General features: G+C 39.1%; 2 protein-coding genes across 2 annotated transcripts; both read right to left on the bottom strand.

Annotated features, from left to right (window-relative positions):
• Positions 1–1,138: 1,138 nt before the first annotated feature.
• myg1 (myg1 exonuclease) lies at positions 1,139–5,004 on the bottom strand. Its single transcript, XM_067431630.1, has 7 exons — positions 4,774–5,004; positions 4,564–4,676; positions 3,869–4,028; positions 3,644–3,793; positions 2,142–2,264; positions 1,537–1,718; positions 1,139–1,380 (listed from the first exon to the last, which is right to left on the bottom strand). The coding sequence occupies exons 1-7, from the start codon at positions 4,930–4,932 to the stop codon at positions 1,197–1,199; spliced, it is 1,071 nt and encodes a 356-aa protein (XP_067287731.1). The 5' UTR covers positions 4,933–5,004; the 3' UTR covers positions 1,139–1,196.
• A 2,006-nt stretch (positions 5,005–7,010) lies between these two features.
• Positions 7,011–15,416, bottom strand: prr13 (proline rich 13). Its single transcript, XM_067431631.1, has 4 exons — positions 14,956–15,416; positions 12,675–12,710; positions 10,632–11,047; positions 7,011–7,857 (listed from the first exon to the last, which is right to left on the bottom strand). The coding sequence occupies exons 2-4, from the start codon at positions 12,688–12,690 to the stop codon at positions 7,810–7,812; spliced, it is 480 nt and encodes a 159-aa protein (XP_067287732.1). The 5' UTR covers positions 12,691–12,710; positions 14,956–15,416; the 3' UTR covers positions 7,011–7,809.
• Positions 15,417–18,414: the final 2,998 nt, after the last annotated feature.

The following is an 18,414-nucleotide window of genomic DNA, read 5'->3' as shown; positions in this document are numbered from 1 at the left end:
ACAAAAATTAGCCTATTCTTGTTGCTTCCTCAAATCTCAAAACCTTTACTTGAGAATGGCAGTTCTCCGACTCTGCCAGAAGAAAAAGTGTGCAAGTTTAGACCCTGATGTGGATTATGCACACTAAGGGTACATTCACTTCCACGACAACGATGTACTAAGAAACTGCAAACTGACAAAAGAAACGAAAAAAGCTGTACAGGGACACTGTTAAAATTGAAAACTATTCCATAATTTACTCCCCCTCAAGCCATCCTAGGTGTATATAACTTGTCTTTCAGACAAACACAATCAGAATTATATAAAAAAATATCCAAGCTACCTGAGATTTTCAAACCCGTCTTTAGAACGAGACATTAAACAGAGGTCCTGACTGTCTGTGGTCATTAAAAAGCCCATTGACCCCTGTCCATCATGGCCTCCTAATAATCTCCATATCCTGATTGGCTTCATCACTCTGTCTCCTCTCCACCAATCAGCTGGTGTGTGGTGAGCGTTCTGGCGCAATATGGCTGCCGTCGCATCATCCAGGTGGATGCTGCACATTGGTGGTGGTTGAGGAGATTCCCCCCTTCTATGTAAAGCGCTTTGAGTGCCTTGAAAAGCGCTATATAAATTGAACGCATTATTATTATTATTATTATTAAACCAAAAAAAGTGCATCAACCATCATAAAAGTAATCTGTACAGCTCCAGGGGGTTAATAAAAGCGTTCTAAAGAGAAACAATGCATTTTTGTAGGAAAAATATATCCATATTTATAACTTTATAAACTAACTAGAACCACTAGCTTCTGGTAAGTGCCGTATGCAAGTGTAGTTCCGGGGGTATTGACCTCTGACCTGACGCATGAGGTAGGAGTAGCATAAGCTCAGCTGAGAGTAGACGTCTCAGACAAAAAGAGCTGGGCAACAAACTCAACATCGAATTTTAGACTTCAAATTTGTGACAGGCGTTTTGTTTTGCTCAATAAAACATGAAAGTGTGTTGAGCTTGTGTTCACCACAGACTTTATTTCAGCCATTTAAACAACAACCCATTTAAAAAACCCACTGACTTTGGGACAAGGGAACCCAACAAGTGCTAAAACGCTTGCATGTTTTATCCTACAAAGTGATGTCATACCTGCACCAGTGTATACAAACAAAGAAAATCATTTCATTTATTAGTTTTCATAAGAGCTGAATTACACTGAGTCACTTGTCTTGTAAAGGTTTGGGTGCCGTTTGAAGCGTTCTTTTGGCCATTTCCAGAGCACCCTCCTTCGTCTTGTTCCCACCAATGAAACCACCGGCATGAACGAAGATGCAGTCAGGAATTCCACTCAGCTCAGACAGCGCTTCATCCCGGACACCTCGCCATTCCTCCAAAATACTCAACCTAGAGACACATCACACCATCAGCAGGATTTACTTTACAATCAATGCCATGAAGTCTTCAGTTAATACGCTCAGTCTTGTGTCACTCTTGAAAAACAGGGCAACAGAAGCTGAGGGTCTCGGTATGAAAGTTCAAAAAAGACAGGGAAAGCCACACCTGTTCTGAAAGGTGTTTAGTCCGGCCGGGACACACTGGACTCTCCAGTGACCGTTTTGATCCGTGTACAGCACAAATTTAATGGGCACGTCCACCTTCATCTCCTTCTCCAGGGTAAACAGATGCTCTTTCCAGGGACAACCGCCCTGAGCCAGCAACACGATCTCCCCACTCGGATCCACCTACACAGGAACAACACAACCGATAGCGGTTCAATTCTAATTCTGGGTTTGTTTCATAAGCTTGGACGCTGTTGGGCCGTTTGTGTGGCATCTTGCACAATTACAAAAATAAAGTGTAATTTCAAACCATGCTGCAAACAGCTCTCTCTCACTCATGCCTCCCTAAACTCAAACCTGACAAATATAACTTTCACGGGCTCTCAGGAAGGCATGTCAATTTCAATAAATTTTGTCCATGTGATCTATTTTTTTATTTATACGTCTTGTTTATGACCTGTGCGTGTGCTGAAGCAACAATGAAAATGATTTTGGTTTCATTATGTAATGCTCTGGCAGTACAGGCAGGACAAAGCCACTTGAGAAGAATCGTACATCAGTGAATCAGATTAAATCCTCCCGTATGAAAACACAGATATTAATTACCTCATATCTCGTCTGAACTGCTTGTTGCACGACCTCTCTCGCCGGGAGCCAGGCATTCATGTAGTAATCCAAACGGTCCTGGAATTCAGCTCCTACAAGAGCCAGGGCTTTATGGAAACCCTCCTATGATGTAAAAGGTTTTAATGTCAAGTGCTATTCTTAATATGATTATATGAAATGTTTGGTATTTATTTAATCATGGGCTAATCATCTATTCCCAGGTGTTATTTTGAAAAAGGCATCTAAAATAATAAACAGTGCAATGTAATGTTTTTGTTCGATACATATCAAAACTGAAATACCAGTTTAGTATGCAAATATATCTGAAATGCTTTATACGCAAATACTCCTTTTCTGCAGAATAGTTACACAAAATACCAACATCTCTCTCTCACATCTCTCTGACAGCGAGCGACACAAACCCACCTTTCCTCACTCACTCGTTTCATATACTCCAGATGAATATTGTTGGTGTTACAGGGCTTGAATTTTGCCGTGGGATTGTGTGTATGGAGTAGAACTGCGAATTCCCACAGATTTTGTGCAGACATCCAAAGTGTGTACACATATAGCCACCTCTCAGCACTAAATGTGGTTATTTTTTGCTGCTTATTGCACTTAAAAGATGGCCTGACGTCATCAAACTCAATTCTAGTCAGAATATAAGTCTGATTCTGCTCCATTGGACTGTAATTATGGGGCGTGGTTCAACAGAACCAGGAAAGACATCAATTGAATACAACTACAACCAATCAGAGCAACAGATGCAAAGCATTAGTTGTCAAAGGTCAACAGAACTCAACTGCACTATTGCAAAGTCTGCGGTTTTGCCGCGGGTTGTTTTCCATGTGTCCGGGTTGAAGTGACCCCGATTATGTGATATATAGACCCAGGAATGCAGATTTTAGAAGGCCACCGTGCCAAAATAACACATTTTACCCCCCAAACGCCATTTTGTTCCGGAGAAACAGTTGAGAAAGAAAAAAAACGCTTGTGTAACTGTTTAATGGATCAGTGCATTAGGTCTTAAAGTGACAGCAGCCTAATAAACCTGATGCCAAATTAAAATAGATAATATGAAAAATATCAATATGGCAGACAGTTTTTCCCCATTGTATTGATGTCAAAATTGTGGCCAATTACTTTGGAAAACCAATAGCCACATTAATTGGTAAGCAAAAACTTTGATGTCAAGCCATAACAGATATCGCTAGCTTGACAAAATGATCTCGTAGCCACGACATATTATCATGATCATATGTTAATATGACATGGCCATAAACAAATAACATGGCCCTTCACCGGTCACCAAAAAAGTTGAACATTTCAACTGCTGACTCCAATAAATCTTTTAGAAGAAGTAGAGTATTAGTTGATTTCCATCTTTTCTGCCAGTCTGGAGTTTGCAGGTATGTTTAGTAGTAATTTCAATGTAGAAGAAGTGCAGAATTCCCCAGCATATGTGAAGCTGTGGGTTAAAAATGTGTGTGTGTCCTGGTAACCTCTGTGTCCTGGTGTTTGCTGTTCCACTGCGGGTTGAGATGGCCGACGCGAGCGCTGAGGGTGGTGGTGATGGAGTAACGTGCCTCTCCGTCACACTGACAGATCCCATTATCCACTGCGTCCACTTCCTCCACAAAGTTCTCATACATCTGAAACAAAAGCGTTCAGGTGTCGGGACAGAGGGGCATCTGTATTCTGGTTTAAAGCGTTTAGGTTAAACTGACCTTGTCATAAAGGATCTCCAGCCGCGTGTCGTCCGGCTTCATCTTCGTCAGTTGGGCAAGAACTTGTCTGCCAAAATGAAAGTAAACCAAACCTGCCGAGCTCAACTTCGTCACCCATGGCTTCTCTGAACACAAGCTATGGAAACTTTCCGTAAAACATCTGTTGAAAAAACAGTCAAGAGTCACACACAAACACACTGAGGAATAATTCACTGGAATGCACCATCTTAAGATCTCTAGTTTTTCCCTCCAAATCAAAAATTCTCTCACTTTTTCCCTCACACAGGTCTCTCAGGCACTTCACGCTTGTGTGCGTCTGAGTGTGAGTGAATGTAAGTGTATGTGTGTGTGTGTGTGAGAGAGAGAGAGAGAGAGAGAGAGAGAGAGAGAGCATGTGAATGAGTGAATCTGTGTGCGACATGAGCTGTATGAACTGTTTGTGTGTGTGTGTGTGAGAGAGAGAATATGTGCGTGAGTGTAAGAGTGTGAGTGAATATGCGAGTGTGAATGAATGCATGAGTGAATTACAATAATATTTAATATGTCCTTATTACTCATGCGACACATATACGAACTGTATAAATTGTTCTGTTTTCAATTGCATGGTTTGTTCAAGACTGTTGCCTACAATAACTGTAATCACTGTGTGTACAGCTCAATGAATGTCCATAAAAATCACTGAATGAAACCTGTACCTCTGGTGATGATCGTAGCGGTGTTGACTGGGGTCAAACTTTCCCCCAACATCCACCACAATATCACATTCGGCCAGGACAGACGCGTCTCTGCTGCGGACGATCTCCGCGTCCTAATGAAGGAGTAACGTTATATGATCAGAACTCACACAGACTTTCAGTGAGTGATGCTCATGGAGTCTGACTCGTGGGTGTTTAGTGTTAATGCACCTTATACTCTGGCAGCTGTCGCAGAAAGAAACACGCCAGAACTTCATCACAGTGAAAGGTGCCGTTATGGGTCCCGATCCGCATCTTCTTCATCAAATGGGCTTTATTTATAGACACGTGACTGACAACACTCCTGACAGTCCAGCGGATCGCGTTCATCAAGAAAGCAACTTCTTCTTCGTCCTCCTGTAAGGGTCTTTTGGCGGTTGGTGAATTAGCTTTAGCACCACCAACCGGACAGGCGTGTGAAGCGTCAGAAAAAAACGAAGCTTTTAGAAACTTTGAATCGTATGCTTTGAATCAAATGATTCACTCGCTCGAAACGCAACACGATGGTGACCCCTGCTGGTCAGAACAATGGCACTCAACCAAAACATGAACAAAAACACCAAAAAACACTCACAAACCAATTGCAAATGTTTTATTGAAAGTGTAATATATTAGATGCAATTTAACAAATCCTGGAACACCATTAAATAATAACTATGTTACCATATGTTATTTTATTAAATGGCTTTTTTATGGATAGCTTGGTTATCCAATACAAGACATTTTATTGGACAAATGCGTCATTAAACTTCTACATAAAACTGATCAGAGATCAGGTAAAGAGTGAAAACCATACGTTGGTTCATGGGCAGGGCCGACCCAATCATTTATGGGGCCCCACACAGAATTTTATTCGGGGGCCCCTTCAGTGCCACCAATACGGTTGACTATCATCAATGCATGATTATTTGCACTCTAAAAATCTAAAACACCCATTATCAATTTTATTAGTTGCAGCTGTGTTGCATCATACAGATGTCCGCGTAGCATGTAACTAGCAAACCCACAAGAGTGGTCAGGTGAAATTAACCAGCCGACTATACATTTTCTGTTAATAAGTTAACCACTTTAAATGCTTTTGGTAAAAAATTAAAAAATAGCAACATGCAAAAGTAAAGAACAAACAACTACAAATAACTGAAGATAAACAGTATCTTATTTAAAAAAAAATACATGTACAAAACAGACAATATTAAATTAAATAAATAAATAAATGATAATGTGAACAGATCAGATGGCCCTGTAACAATAATAAATGTAAATGTAATAACATTAAAGGGATGGTTCACCCCCTCCCCCTCAACCCCCAAAATCTGTCATTATTTACTACCGAATTAGTTTAAACTTAAACAAGTTTATTTCTTCTGTTGAACATAAACATTGTGCTATGTAACCAAAGAGTTGCTGGTCCAGTAACTTCCACATTTTTATTTTTGGGGGGCTGTACCTGCACAAGATAGAGATTAATACAGGTTTGGAACGACATGAGTGCGTAAATAATGACCACATTTTTGGGTCAACTACCCCTGGACAAAGTCACTAAGACCTGCACGCATCTGATTTTCTCTCAAATGTGTTCTTTTACTTTAGACAAAACCAAATGTGTGTGTGTGTGACAGTAGCAATCAGACGCTGTTTGGCAGGCTTAAAGGTGCTGTATGTAAGAATGACAGCTAGTGGTTGAAATGGGTACTGCAGTCCAAATTCAAACTATTGTTTGCCCCGCCCCCTCCTCCTCAGACTTGACATTCACACGGGTTGCCAGTTTGATGACACGCAACAGGAACGAGCGCAGCTGACAATGGAAGGTGAGGAGACTTACACACTGTAAATAACCCCAATTATTAGGCTACAATAATTATTATAAAAACAAAAGTAACAACATGCCACTCTGCCGCTTTTGTGACAATTAACCCAAAGGTCTAATTTTATCTTGATGACTTGATATTCAACATATTACAATGTCATATATAACTATTTTTCAGAGACACAAAATTGGATCAGTTAACTGCAAGACTGTTTTGGCTGACTAAATCTTACAAATGTTTTATAATCAGTGGAAATAACTAAATAAAACATTGTTTTTATGTTTTTTTTGCCTACTATGTGCATAGGGAAGTTTGGGATTTGGGATGTAGCCAATGTTTCTAAACCTCAAAATCCACTTTCCTGCAGAGATTACCTCCAACTTGAATAATTGTAATCCCAAAGATCTTGATAAGCTTGATCAGGCATGTTTAATCAGGATTAGAGCCACAATGCAGTTAGTCTCTTCATCTTCACAGTATGTCCAGAGATGCTGCTCTGTTAAGTCTTGTCAATGGCAATGCCAACTGGTTGACAAAATAATTACATTCTGTTATTAAAAGACATTAGCACACAAAAATGAATAAAACTGGGAGGCACTCCAAGCTCTCAATGCATTATTTATTGAAACACTATAAGTGCCTCATTATTAACCAACAGTAATAATGCAGCCAAGTTCAACAGTTACACACATTATTGAGTTTAGAGTTTGATTCAATCTCAAATGCATCACTTGACTCTCATGGATAAGAAAGATCAACTTCAGCTTCATAAATTCCTTATACAACACATATGTATTGCTAAAGATAGTAAAAAGCACAAAGAAATGTACAAAAAAAGCATTCAACCATAGGTGTTGTTTCAAAATCTTAGTTAGAAATTACATTTACCCAGGCAGAGGCATACGTGAGTTAAAGTATTACGAAGTAAAATGTCCACTTTTGAACCATTTTTGCTAAATGGATAAAATCAAGAGTTAGGTAAAGGTAAATTTGATACATAAAGGAAATTAGCTTTTTGATTACAATTTTGGAGGCAAATGTCAGTAAAGTCGTTCACAGCGGAGTCAAGTTTGTCAGTAAAGGGTTATAATTAAAACATGCTGAATGAAGAAGTTTTGATAACTGATCAGACAGCGCTTCACAAGGGCAGATGTTCAATCACATTTCACATTTTATTAATCGGTTGCAGATTCGCGCTTTTTCCTTGTAGTAATTGATTGAGAAAAGCATTCAGACTCACAGAAAAATAGGTATATTTAAAACGTCATGTGATTATCTATTTTATTGCAGCTGGGCACTTTGGCTGTTGTTTGCCCTGGGAAATTAGACATTGTATTTACTGGGAAAAGAGGCATTTAAGTTGTGTATTAGTGCATGTCTGAGGTTTCGGTGCTGATCTTCAGTCAGAATCGCTGCTACTGCTGCTGCTACTGCTGCTGGATGATTTCTGCGAAAGGACAAAACAAAAAGCAGTTCAGACGGTGAACAATTCAGCTTCCCTGCAACCAACTAACCGCTTTTCATGATGAATTGTGATTAAGAAGTTTCAACACACTGGCTGTCTGCTTGAATAATGAAGTGACAACAGAATCACAGGTGTATAAAATCAAGAACTTAGGCATGCAGACGCTTCTACAAACATTTGTGAAAGAATGTGTCGCTCTCAGGAGCTCAGTGAACTCAAGCGTGGTATCTTGATAGGTTGACACCTGTGCAAGAAATTTCCTCACTACTAAATATTCCACGCTCAACTGTTAGTGGTATTATAACAAAGTGGAAGCCATTGGGAACAACAGCAACTCAGCCACAAAGTGATAAGCCACTTAAAATCACAGGCCGGGGTCAGTGCATGCTGAGGGTCACAGAGCACAAAGGTCGCCAATTTTCTGCAGCTTCTACAGCTACAAACCTCCAAATTATGTGTGGCCTTCAGATGAGCTCAAGAACAGTGTGTAGAGAGCTTCATGGAATGGGTTTCCATGGCTGAGCAGCTCATCCAAGCCTTACATCACCAAGTGCACTGCAAAGCGTGGGATGCAGTGGAGTAAAGCACGCCGCCACTGAACTCTAGAGCAGTGAGACGTGTTCTCTGAGCAACCAATCACGCTTCTCTGTCTGGCAATCTGATGGACGACTCTGGGTTTGGTGGTTGCCCGGAGAACGGGACTTGCCTGACTGCATTGTGCCAAATGTAAAGTTTGTGGGGGGAGAGGGGATTATGAGGTAGGGTTGGGCTTCACCCCTTAGTTCCAGTGAAAGGAACCCTTAATGCTTCAGCATACCAAGACAATTTGAACAATTTCATGCTCCCAACTTTGCGAGAACAGTTTGGGGACAGCCCCTTCCTGTTCCAACATGACTGCACACCAGTGCACAAAGCAAGGCCATAAAGACATGGATGAGTGAGTTTGATGTGGAGGAACTTGACTGGCCTGCAGAGTTCATGTGCATGTAAAAGGCAGACTTCCCAAAACTCAACATAGTATATATATATATATATATAACAGGTAAACTATACACATTTCTAGTTTCAAAGTAGTTTTTTGTTCAGATATTCCCTCTTTAAAAAAAAAAAAAATCATATATATTTGGTTTCTGATCACTAAAAGTAGGTTCAACTGGCCAATTTACTCATCAAGAGATTAAAGGGGGGGGGGGGGGGGGTGAAATGCTGTTTCATGCATACTAAGCTTTTTACACTGTTAAAGACTTGGATTCCCATCCTAAACATAGACAAAGTTTCAAAAACTAATGTTGGACGTTTGATGGAGTATTTCTGTGTCAAAAATACTCCTTCCGGTTTCTCACAAGTTTCTGAGAGTTTTTTTCGAGTATGGCTCGGCTTGACGTCGACAGAGCGGAAGGTCCTTGTATGGGCCGTACGGGCTCTTCTCCCGGTAAGGTGCGCGCGCATGTGACTAGAGCGAGAGACCAAATGCACATCCATAAACACTGCTCTCAGCTGCAGATCCAGTCATCGTTATAGTCCGCGCCACGCTCCACTTTATTCCTATGAGTGACGTCGAGCGACTTCAATGCTTCAGCACAGCATTCCGGGAAGGCAGCGCTGCATTTGAACCGATTTGAACGCAGAAATGATGGGAAGCTTCACAACATCGCTTCAGTCACGTCGCAAAAGAGGATCTCTACGGTCACTGCTGTCACAGGACTTCACCAAATCAACAGTTACCAAAGAAGTGTGTTTTTGACGGAGCGGTCCCAGCGATAAAGGTTTGGTCCTGCTTTGGAAGCAGCCGGTGAGTAAAACTGCTTCAAATGTCTGTTGTTGGCTATCGTCGCGTAAGTAAACATCAGTAAACAACACAATCGTGTATAACGTTAGTTAATTTATCAATGGAGCATGCGATCTATGGTGTGTGTTTAAATACATTTTTTTAGCAGACAACTATAGGTGTCAGTTTGTTTATTGTAAAGCCACCCAAACATAAAGCTAGCGTTCTCACAAAGCGTGCTTCATCATTCAAATGCGCTAATGGACTCCATTGTTGTTCTATGTATAACGTTACACTAGTCTGACGTACAAAACCGTTTTGCTTGCTACTGCTAAGGTTTAGTCGTACACAATAGTCCATAGGAAAGATAACAATCTGGTTCATGAAGAATCAGAATCTACAAGCATATTAAGGTATCTTTAATAATTTTTGAGTTACATGCATGCAAATGTAGGGCAAAAGGACAGTTTCTAAACTGTCACCGTTGGCATCTAATGAAATAAAACCAGTTCTTACAGCATCTAATAAAACAAAGTTTGCTAAAGTCAACAGATGTAACTAATAGACACTAATATCTGTGTAAATATAAAATATATGCTGCCATCTTTATAAAATCGTTTTTACACCCCTGAAATTTGGTGGGAAAAAAATCTCAGGCGAAAATGGTCATTTTGAACCCTCTACAAAATAGTACACTACTCAGTAAATATACATTCGTTAAATATTTTGGCTCTTTTTTCACTCTCTTTCACCAAAAATGATCAACATTAAATATATATATATTATACTATTATATTGCATTATACATAAGTTGTGTGTGTGTGTGTGTGTGTGTGTGTGTGTGTAGAGGGTATAGATCTAATTTTAACAATTCTTGATAAATATTTAGCATGAAATTATCCAAGAAGGGTTTAGACATCACAAGAGTGATAATGTCACGAAACATTTAAACTCACTCATATTCACCAATCGACATTCAGCCTCTTACCTTGCCATGTTTCATATGCTTATGTTCCTTTTTATGAGCTTTATGCCCTTTCTTCATCTTTTTCATCTTTTTGTGTTTCTTATGACCAGGTACATTCATTCCAGCTGGGTGTCCTCCAAACTGCGGGACGGGGCATGGCTGCCCTGCTCCAGGATACGGGCCAGGATATGGCTGCCCGGCTCCAGGATGCGGGCCAGGATACGTCTGCCCTGCTCCAGGATGCGGGCCATGCGGGCCGGGCACACCGGGAGGGAAAGGGTGTTGATTTGGGGTCATGTAGGGGATATTGGTGGGCTGGTTCATGCCAGGTGGATAGGCAGGGTTCTGTCCGGGTGGGCAGGATGGCATAGGCATGGCTGGATATGCAGGGTTTTGAGGCGAAGGATAGGCAGGATTGGGCGGCTGAACCGGAGGTCCTGCAGCAAGGCAGATATGAGTTGAAAAATGTAGTGTAAGTATTGACAGTCAATACATTAATCTTCCATGAAACACAAAAGAGAATGTCCCTTGTTCATACAGTGATAATGGATGTTTTTAAAGGGTTAGTTCACCCAAAAATGAAAATTACCCTCATGTCATTCGACACCCGTAAGACCTCCGTTCATCTTCAGAACACAAATGAAGATATTTTTTTTTAAATCTGATGGCTCAGAAAGGACTTCATTGACACCAATGTCATTTCCTCTCTCAAGACCCATAAAGGCACTTAAGACATCGTTACAAAGCCCATCTCAAGACAGCGGCTCTACAATCATTTTATGAAGACACGAGAATAGTTTTTGTGTGCAAAAAAAACTAAATAATGACTTATATAGTGATGGCTGTTTTAAAAACAAAGTTATAAACCATTATGAATCAGTCCATTGATTCATGATTCGGATCATGAATTCGGATTTGTGTGTCAAACTGCTGAAATCACGTGACTTTGGAGATCCAAATCATGAATCGATTCACTGATTCATAACCGTTCAAAAATTATTTTGAATTCCACCATCACTATATAAGCCGTTATTTAGTTGTTGTTTTTTTTGCACACAAAAACTATTCTCGTCTTCATAAAATGGTTGTAGAGCCGCTGTACTGAGATGGGCTTTGTAACGACGTCTTTAGTGCCTTTATGGGTCTTGAGAGAGGAAATGACATTGGTGTCAATGAAGGCCTTTCTGAGCCATCGGATTTCAACACAAATCTCTTCATTTTTGCATTTAGATGAACGGAGGTCTTACGGGTGTCGAATGACATTATGGTAAGTAATACAATTTTTGGGTGAACTAACTCTTTAAATGATAAGCTCAAAAAGAGACAAAAAGTATCATAATGGTACGGTAGTCAATGCCACTGCACTACACTGCATTTAAAATCAACATCCACTTACACAACGTTTTCATTTTTTGCATGAACTTTCTTTAAATCTAAAGTTTTCAAAAAACTGTTACGCTGATTTGTTTATCATCAACTGGTTTTTCTTTATGGCCCAGATTTTACATTGAAGATTGTGGCGAACAAGAACACAAACCAAAGTTTGAAAAAACATGTCACAATATTCCTTATTTAAATAATTATTATGCAGAGTAAAGGGACGGGGCCTGGTTGAATTAGTTAGTAGTTTGTTGAAACCGGCAGTTATGGTAAGGGATTGGACATTTCCCAAACACACTGGAAATGCTTGACCAATCACAAAACACGAGTCCAGCCAACCAATCAGAGCACATTGTGCTGTTCAGAAGAAGGGGCTTTATAGAGACAGGAACTAAACTGACCACCATAGTACGATGCATTGTTTGAAAAACGAACTAGTCATGTCTATTTCACTAAAATGTACTTTTAAACCTGTTCGCACATACGCCATTCGAATTAAGTTGGTTCCACAATTTAGTTATTTTACTTAAACAAGTTTTCTATTAAATAGCAGGTAAAATGGATTACATTGCCATCAGTAGCTTTACTGTAACTGTGACCCTTATGGAGGTGCAACACACATGAATGTTGGGTTGAGAAATGATACATAATTGTATTCAGTGAAAAAGTGAAACCAAAAATCACCTTGATTGGGCCACATGTTTGTCTCTTCCAACTGATCTGCAACAAATAAAAGAAAGACAGACTTTTAAATGTGAACCTTCAATACTTTATGCATGTATAGCAAACACTATATTTACCACTTTCTACCTCAAACCGGTTATGTGTTCGGAACAGATATTTACTACAAATATGGCTTAGACGTAGCTGTATACATTGCAATCGGTGGTGCCAAAAATATCCTAAGCCTAAGATCCAGATGCTCAGAAATATTCAAATCTACTGACTGGATATGTGAACAGTCAGACTGAAGGCATGACAGTTGCACACGTCACGATCTGTGCCGTAAGTTCAATAAGAACATCCAAAACCATAAAGCACTGTGTACAGGTGATTGGAAATAAAGGTCCAAGCACAAAGCAGTACATATTTAAACAAAAATAAAGTTCAGATAAGCACTATTTTAAATTTCGTAGGAAATATCATTATTCAACAAATCAAAAAAATAGAGTTAATTAAACAGTCATTGTCTGGTAGCTGTGAAATCCACTGTCAAACGACGGAAGCAGCTACACTTACACAAGCATTTTATACAGAACGGTTTGCAACTCTGTGTTTGATGTAAAGCTCAGTACTGTAGTAGCCCTGAAATGCAAATTAAATACATGCCTCAATGCAATGCAAATGAGGAACTGTTAGAAAGGTTGTCCGAATTACTTCAGTGGAAGAAAGAGATTGTATCTGTCCATTCAAAAGGCTTACTTTTACACAGTATAATATGGAAGTTGAGATAAACTTTTCGTCCCTATCGTGACATATGAACCGGCTCATGGAAAAAGAAAAAATGCAGGGCGGGACTTGATTTTGTCGTGGAGAATTGTTTGGATAGTTATGGTTTGCTATTTGTTGATCTCATGCGAGTGACAGGTTGCCCCGCCCTCGTCATCAGAGAAGAGATGAAAGAGGGAGGGGAAGTTATTGTGATTAAAGATTACAAGTCACAGAAATTTAACGAATTTACAATAAGTGCAAATAGCCTGTCTTGTTGGCAGAGGCCATTTACACTAACTCCGCCCAATGTCTGGTTGGGCCAGAAAAAAGTTGAAGCAGTGGCGTCGGGAGTGAGGAGTTGCAGATACTTTTGACACAATCGACCCGAGTTCAAATCCACCTTTTGCCGAACTCCTTCTCCCATCGCATATCAGATTAGAAAGGCATTTAGGTTTAGGTTCAATAAATATGAAGAAAATATGTGAATGTTGAATTAAAGTGCTTAATGGTTATTAAATAATTAAATGTTTATCAGGTATGGTTGGGTGTAGGGAGGGCTTTATTATCCCAATAAGGTGGCATTTATTTTAAATAATATAATAATTTACATTCAATATGTTATTAATGCATACTGTTTTATAAACAATGAGGTACAAATAACATCTAACTAGGCTACTATTTACACTTATTGCAAAGAAAATATTGCTATTTTACATAGTGAAAATACAATCTATCGCTATTTGTACTTGATAAATAATTTATAATTAACACAATATTCCTTACTAAGAATAGTCAATTTTGATTACATATTGACTTTATTAAGCACTGCCCTTTACATTTCCCATAGTTTTTTGTTAATTTAATTTGCATTTCAGGGTCAGATTGTGATAAAATGAATCCTTATCACCTCACCACATTAGTACCTGGAATACATTACATACACAATTTAAAAACCAATAATAATAATAATAATAATAATAATAATTTATTAATAAGAAAAGGCAAACAATCATTTTCTACATTATTTTCATACGTAAAATGTTTAAAATCAACTACATTTCTTATCATTAAATCAATTCAAAAATACATGTTGTTGCTTTGTCAATTCATCATCTTAAATTTCAATAAGATCAGACACGAGTCCTTCGCTTCCTTCCAACTGCGCACTCCATCCGGGACAGCAGCAGCACTTTATCTCTGGAAAACGCCCTGGGCAAACAACGACTACCTCTCCCACACAGCAGCACACACTGCTGTATGCCTTTACTGAACACCAGCTCTGATATACGTGCTGAAACCTCCTGAACACACAGGGACGCACCTCAGAGGTCAAGAAACCCAAAACACTAACTCCGTTCACATAAAAACTTTGAAAAGGCAATGGCATGAAACAGCTTTCATAATGTAATACGGTGGACAGCATTGGACCATTGTTTTAGCATTTGTTTTTAAATTCAACGGCGATTTCCTAAATATGCATTTAGTCCCAAACAACACAAAAAAATAGCGCCACTATAACGTTTAGACCACATACCTTCTTCCTCGGGAAACTTTAATGCACTGAGTGACTGACTCCCGCTTCCGCGTTCCGCCAGCTCCTCGATCACCGGCGTGACGTCACTGGAGAGGGGACTCTGACCTCACCTGTCACCTCTGTCTGATCTCTTCAAACAGTAGATGAAGAAATCAGCGAGAATTGCCAACATTCAGGAGTTGCCACTATTGTTTCAGGAGTTTTAGGAAAATCTGCGTGTCTAGTGGGTTTCAATTTGCATATTTATGCACTATTCTTTCTATGCCATTTAGTGGTAGCCTATACCCTGCGTCCCAATTCGCATACTATCCATACTAAATAGTATGTGAAAAAAGAATAGTGAAAGACTGAGCCTGCGTCTCAATCAGCTCCCTAGTTCAGTAGTCAGGGCATTGATAAGGACATAAGTCAATGGGCTGACCTGTGGGGCTGATTTCCTGGTCAGTGGCCTGACTGCTGAACTAGGGAGCTGATTGAGACACACCCTAAATTCCAACAAGAAAAAAAGTTAACTTCGAATACCCGGATGATGCCCTTAAAGGGATAGTTTACCCAAACATAAAAATGTTGTTCCAAGCTTGTATGAGTTTCTTTCCTTTTGCTAAACACAAAAGAAGATTATATATAGGCCTATATTGCGCGTTTTCCCCACAATCCTGACTCCCCTGAGAAAAAAAGTCTCGCAATTGCAAGTTAATATTTTACAATTAATTTTACTTTATTTCTCAGATTTTAGAGATAAACTTACTTGTGAGTTATAAAAGTTAGTTAAGAGTGACAAATATTTTTATTTTTACATTTATTTTATTGTTTATTTTTACAGGGACAATGCACAATTAATAGTAATTGAACCAGAGTTAGCTAACAGCTAATTTACATCTTCTGTCCCTGGGCAGGTAAACAAATCAAACAACTTACAATAACATACACCACATACAGCATCACAATAACCTACATATCCATGATGTAATTTGTAAAAAAAGGAGTTTACAGTCATTAATGGTTGCAAATTTGGTCTAATAGCGAATACCTAATACCATTGCTTAAGCTTAATTTTAAAAATGGTGAAGAATATTTTATAACAAAATAAACTAAGATTTGGAATCAACTCGCTATTCTGAATTTTTTTTCTCGGATTTGAAATATAAAGTTGCAATTGCGAGTTATAACATTCACAATTCTGAGAAAAACTCTAAATTGGAAAGATATAAACTCACAATTTCGATTTATTTATCTTTTGTATGCAGTTGCCAGTTTGCAGGTGCGTCCAATAAATTAGAATATTGTGGAAAAGTTAATTTATTTCAGTAATTTTAACTTAAAAGGTGAATCTAATATATTAAATAGACTCAAAAAATGCAAAGTGAGATATATCATTCATTAATTTGTTATAATTTTGATAAATATGGCTTACAGCTTATGAAAACACCAAATTCAAAATCTCAGAAAATTGGAGTATTGTGAAAAGGTTCAGTGTAGGCTCAAAGTTTCACACTCTAATATGTTCAGATGTCAACACGCCAGAACTTCAGCATGAAGGGCATGTTCTGCAAGCGAGAGAGCAGAGCTTGTCTTGTCCAAGTCTGAGGGCTTCATGGCCTACATTAAGTCAAGGCTTCTCAATCCTGTTCCTGCAGAATTTATTTCTGAATCCTGCTCCAACACGCCCATCTGTAATGACCAAGTGCTCCTGAAAATTTGGGCTGTGCTTAACTCCACTTTCAGACATACCTGTACACCCCTAAGGACTTTCCCTTGGAGGAATCCCTGTCACGCCTCCATTTTGAAGTGTGCTCAACTTCTTCAAATGGACAATGGAAGTGTTTTTTTACAGACCCTCGACCCTTGATTTGGACACGAGTCTATTCAACATGTACACTTCAGGCAGATCCATAGACTATGGATCTGCCTGAAGTGTACTAACTCAAGTGCCAACAACTGTCCAAAGTGTCACTCGTTTATAACTTTTGAACCTAACTTTTGTTAGGTCTAGAAACTAGATAAGCTTTATCTCTGAAACCCTTTAGAATATTATGAGCAAACTTGGTATGTTTTATGACAACCATGACCTGAGGGTACCTGCATAGTTTCAGCAGAGTGCCACCTTGTGGTGAGGAGATATGACATATATTTACATATTTGCTTATAACTTCTAAAAAACTGGTCTCTTTAAATTCGGTCGAACAGTATCCAATTTTCCAATATCAGGCATTTTACATTAATATTTTGTGTAAAATGCTATATTTCAAATCAAATCAAATCAAAATTTATTTATATAGCACATTTAAAAACAACACAAGTTGACCAAAGTGCTTTATAAGTTCCACAGTTAAGTAGCGTTTAACAGACATCCGTAGACACAAAGCATTCAAACCACATACAACTAAGGACAACTGAAAGCAACGGAAAATAAATATGTCTTTAACATAGACTTAAAACCAGCGATGGAGTCACAGGACTTGATGTAAACCGGGAGACCATTCCAGAGCCTCGGTGCTGCCACCGCGAAGGCTCGATCTCCCTTTGTTTTCAGGCGAGATTTCCGAGCCTTTAACAATAAGCTTTGTGAAGATCTTAGTGGTCTTGAGGTACAGTGATGCTGTAATAGCTCTGAGATGTAAACAGGGGCTTGTCCATGTAAGCCTTTAAAAACCATTAAAAGGACCTTGTATTGGACCCTAAACTCCACAGGAAGCCAGTGCAAAGATGCCAGAACTGGAGAGATACTGTATTTCATATATCCATACTGGAGTATAGCATTTGTATATTTCACAAATGCAATAGCATTTTATAAAACTCTGCAAGTATAATCTGAAGGTATCACCAAAAAATGGTAATAACTTTTGAATAGCCTATTGTACCAAAATAATGGATTCTATTAATAGATTCCTTGGGCCATGTGGAGAACATAGATATCAGTTTGCCCATAAACTGTAAAATAATATGGATGTAGTGTCTGTGACATCCCCCATTGGATTCTGAAGAGCAGTTCTGAAGCGTAAAGTAGAGTCACGCTGGCCTTCGCCATCTTGGCAGCACATCATGCCCGGATAACTGAAAATGGGCAAAGAGGCGGAACGTGGGTAGAGCTGAAGTGACTAACAGAAAGCAGATAAATGGCTATCCACCTGTCACTCAAAGTGGTCACGCCCTTAATTATTCAGAACTACAAGGCTTTATATAATGTAAAGGAATGAGTTATAAAAAAAAAAAAATTCGACCCCCCTCACAATTGTCATGAAAGGCAAAATTAGTCATATAGACCAGAACCACAATTTGTACCAGGCTGTAAAAACGTTTTTTTCTGCTGTAAAGTTGGGCATTTAAACAATGCCTAACCCAATGAGATTCTGCTCCCTTCTGGACCCTGTCCCTAGTGGTCAGTCGAGGAATTGCAGTTTAAGTCACTTCCGTATTGGCTTCAACCATAGACCGTAAAAAAATATGGACTCGACATCA

Source organism: Pseudorasbora parva, chromosome 22 (assembly GCF_024679245.1).
Source record: "Pseudorasbora parva isolate DD20220531a chromosome 22, ASM2467924v1, whole genome shotgun sequence".
Taxonomy (NCBI): Eukaryota; Metazoa; Chordata; class Actinopteri; order Cypriniformes; family Gobionidae; genus Pseudorasbora; species Pseudorasbora parva.
Note: the sequence above shows the minus strand (reverse complement) of the source record. Positions and strands in the feature narration are given on the sequence as shown.

Coding starts and splice junctions, on each gene's coding strand:
- myg1 (XM_067431630.1), bottom strand. CDS start 4,932: ATGAACGCGATCCGCTGGACTGTCAGGAGTGTTGTCAGTCACGTGTCT. Junction 3,794..3,868: donor TGGAGATCCTTTATGACAAG/GTCAGTTTAACC, acceptor CTTTTGTTTCAG/ATGTATGAGAACTTTGTGGA. Junction 1,719..2,141: donor CAGTTCAGACGAGATATGAG/GTAATTAATATC, acceptor GTTCCTGTGTAG/GTGGATCCGAGTGGGGAGAT.
- prr13 (XM_067431631.1), bottom strand. Junction 7,858..10,631: donor AGCATATGAAACATGGCAAG/GTAAGAGGCTGA, acceptor GTCCTTTCGCAG/AAATCATCCAGCAGCAGTAG.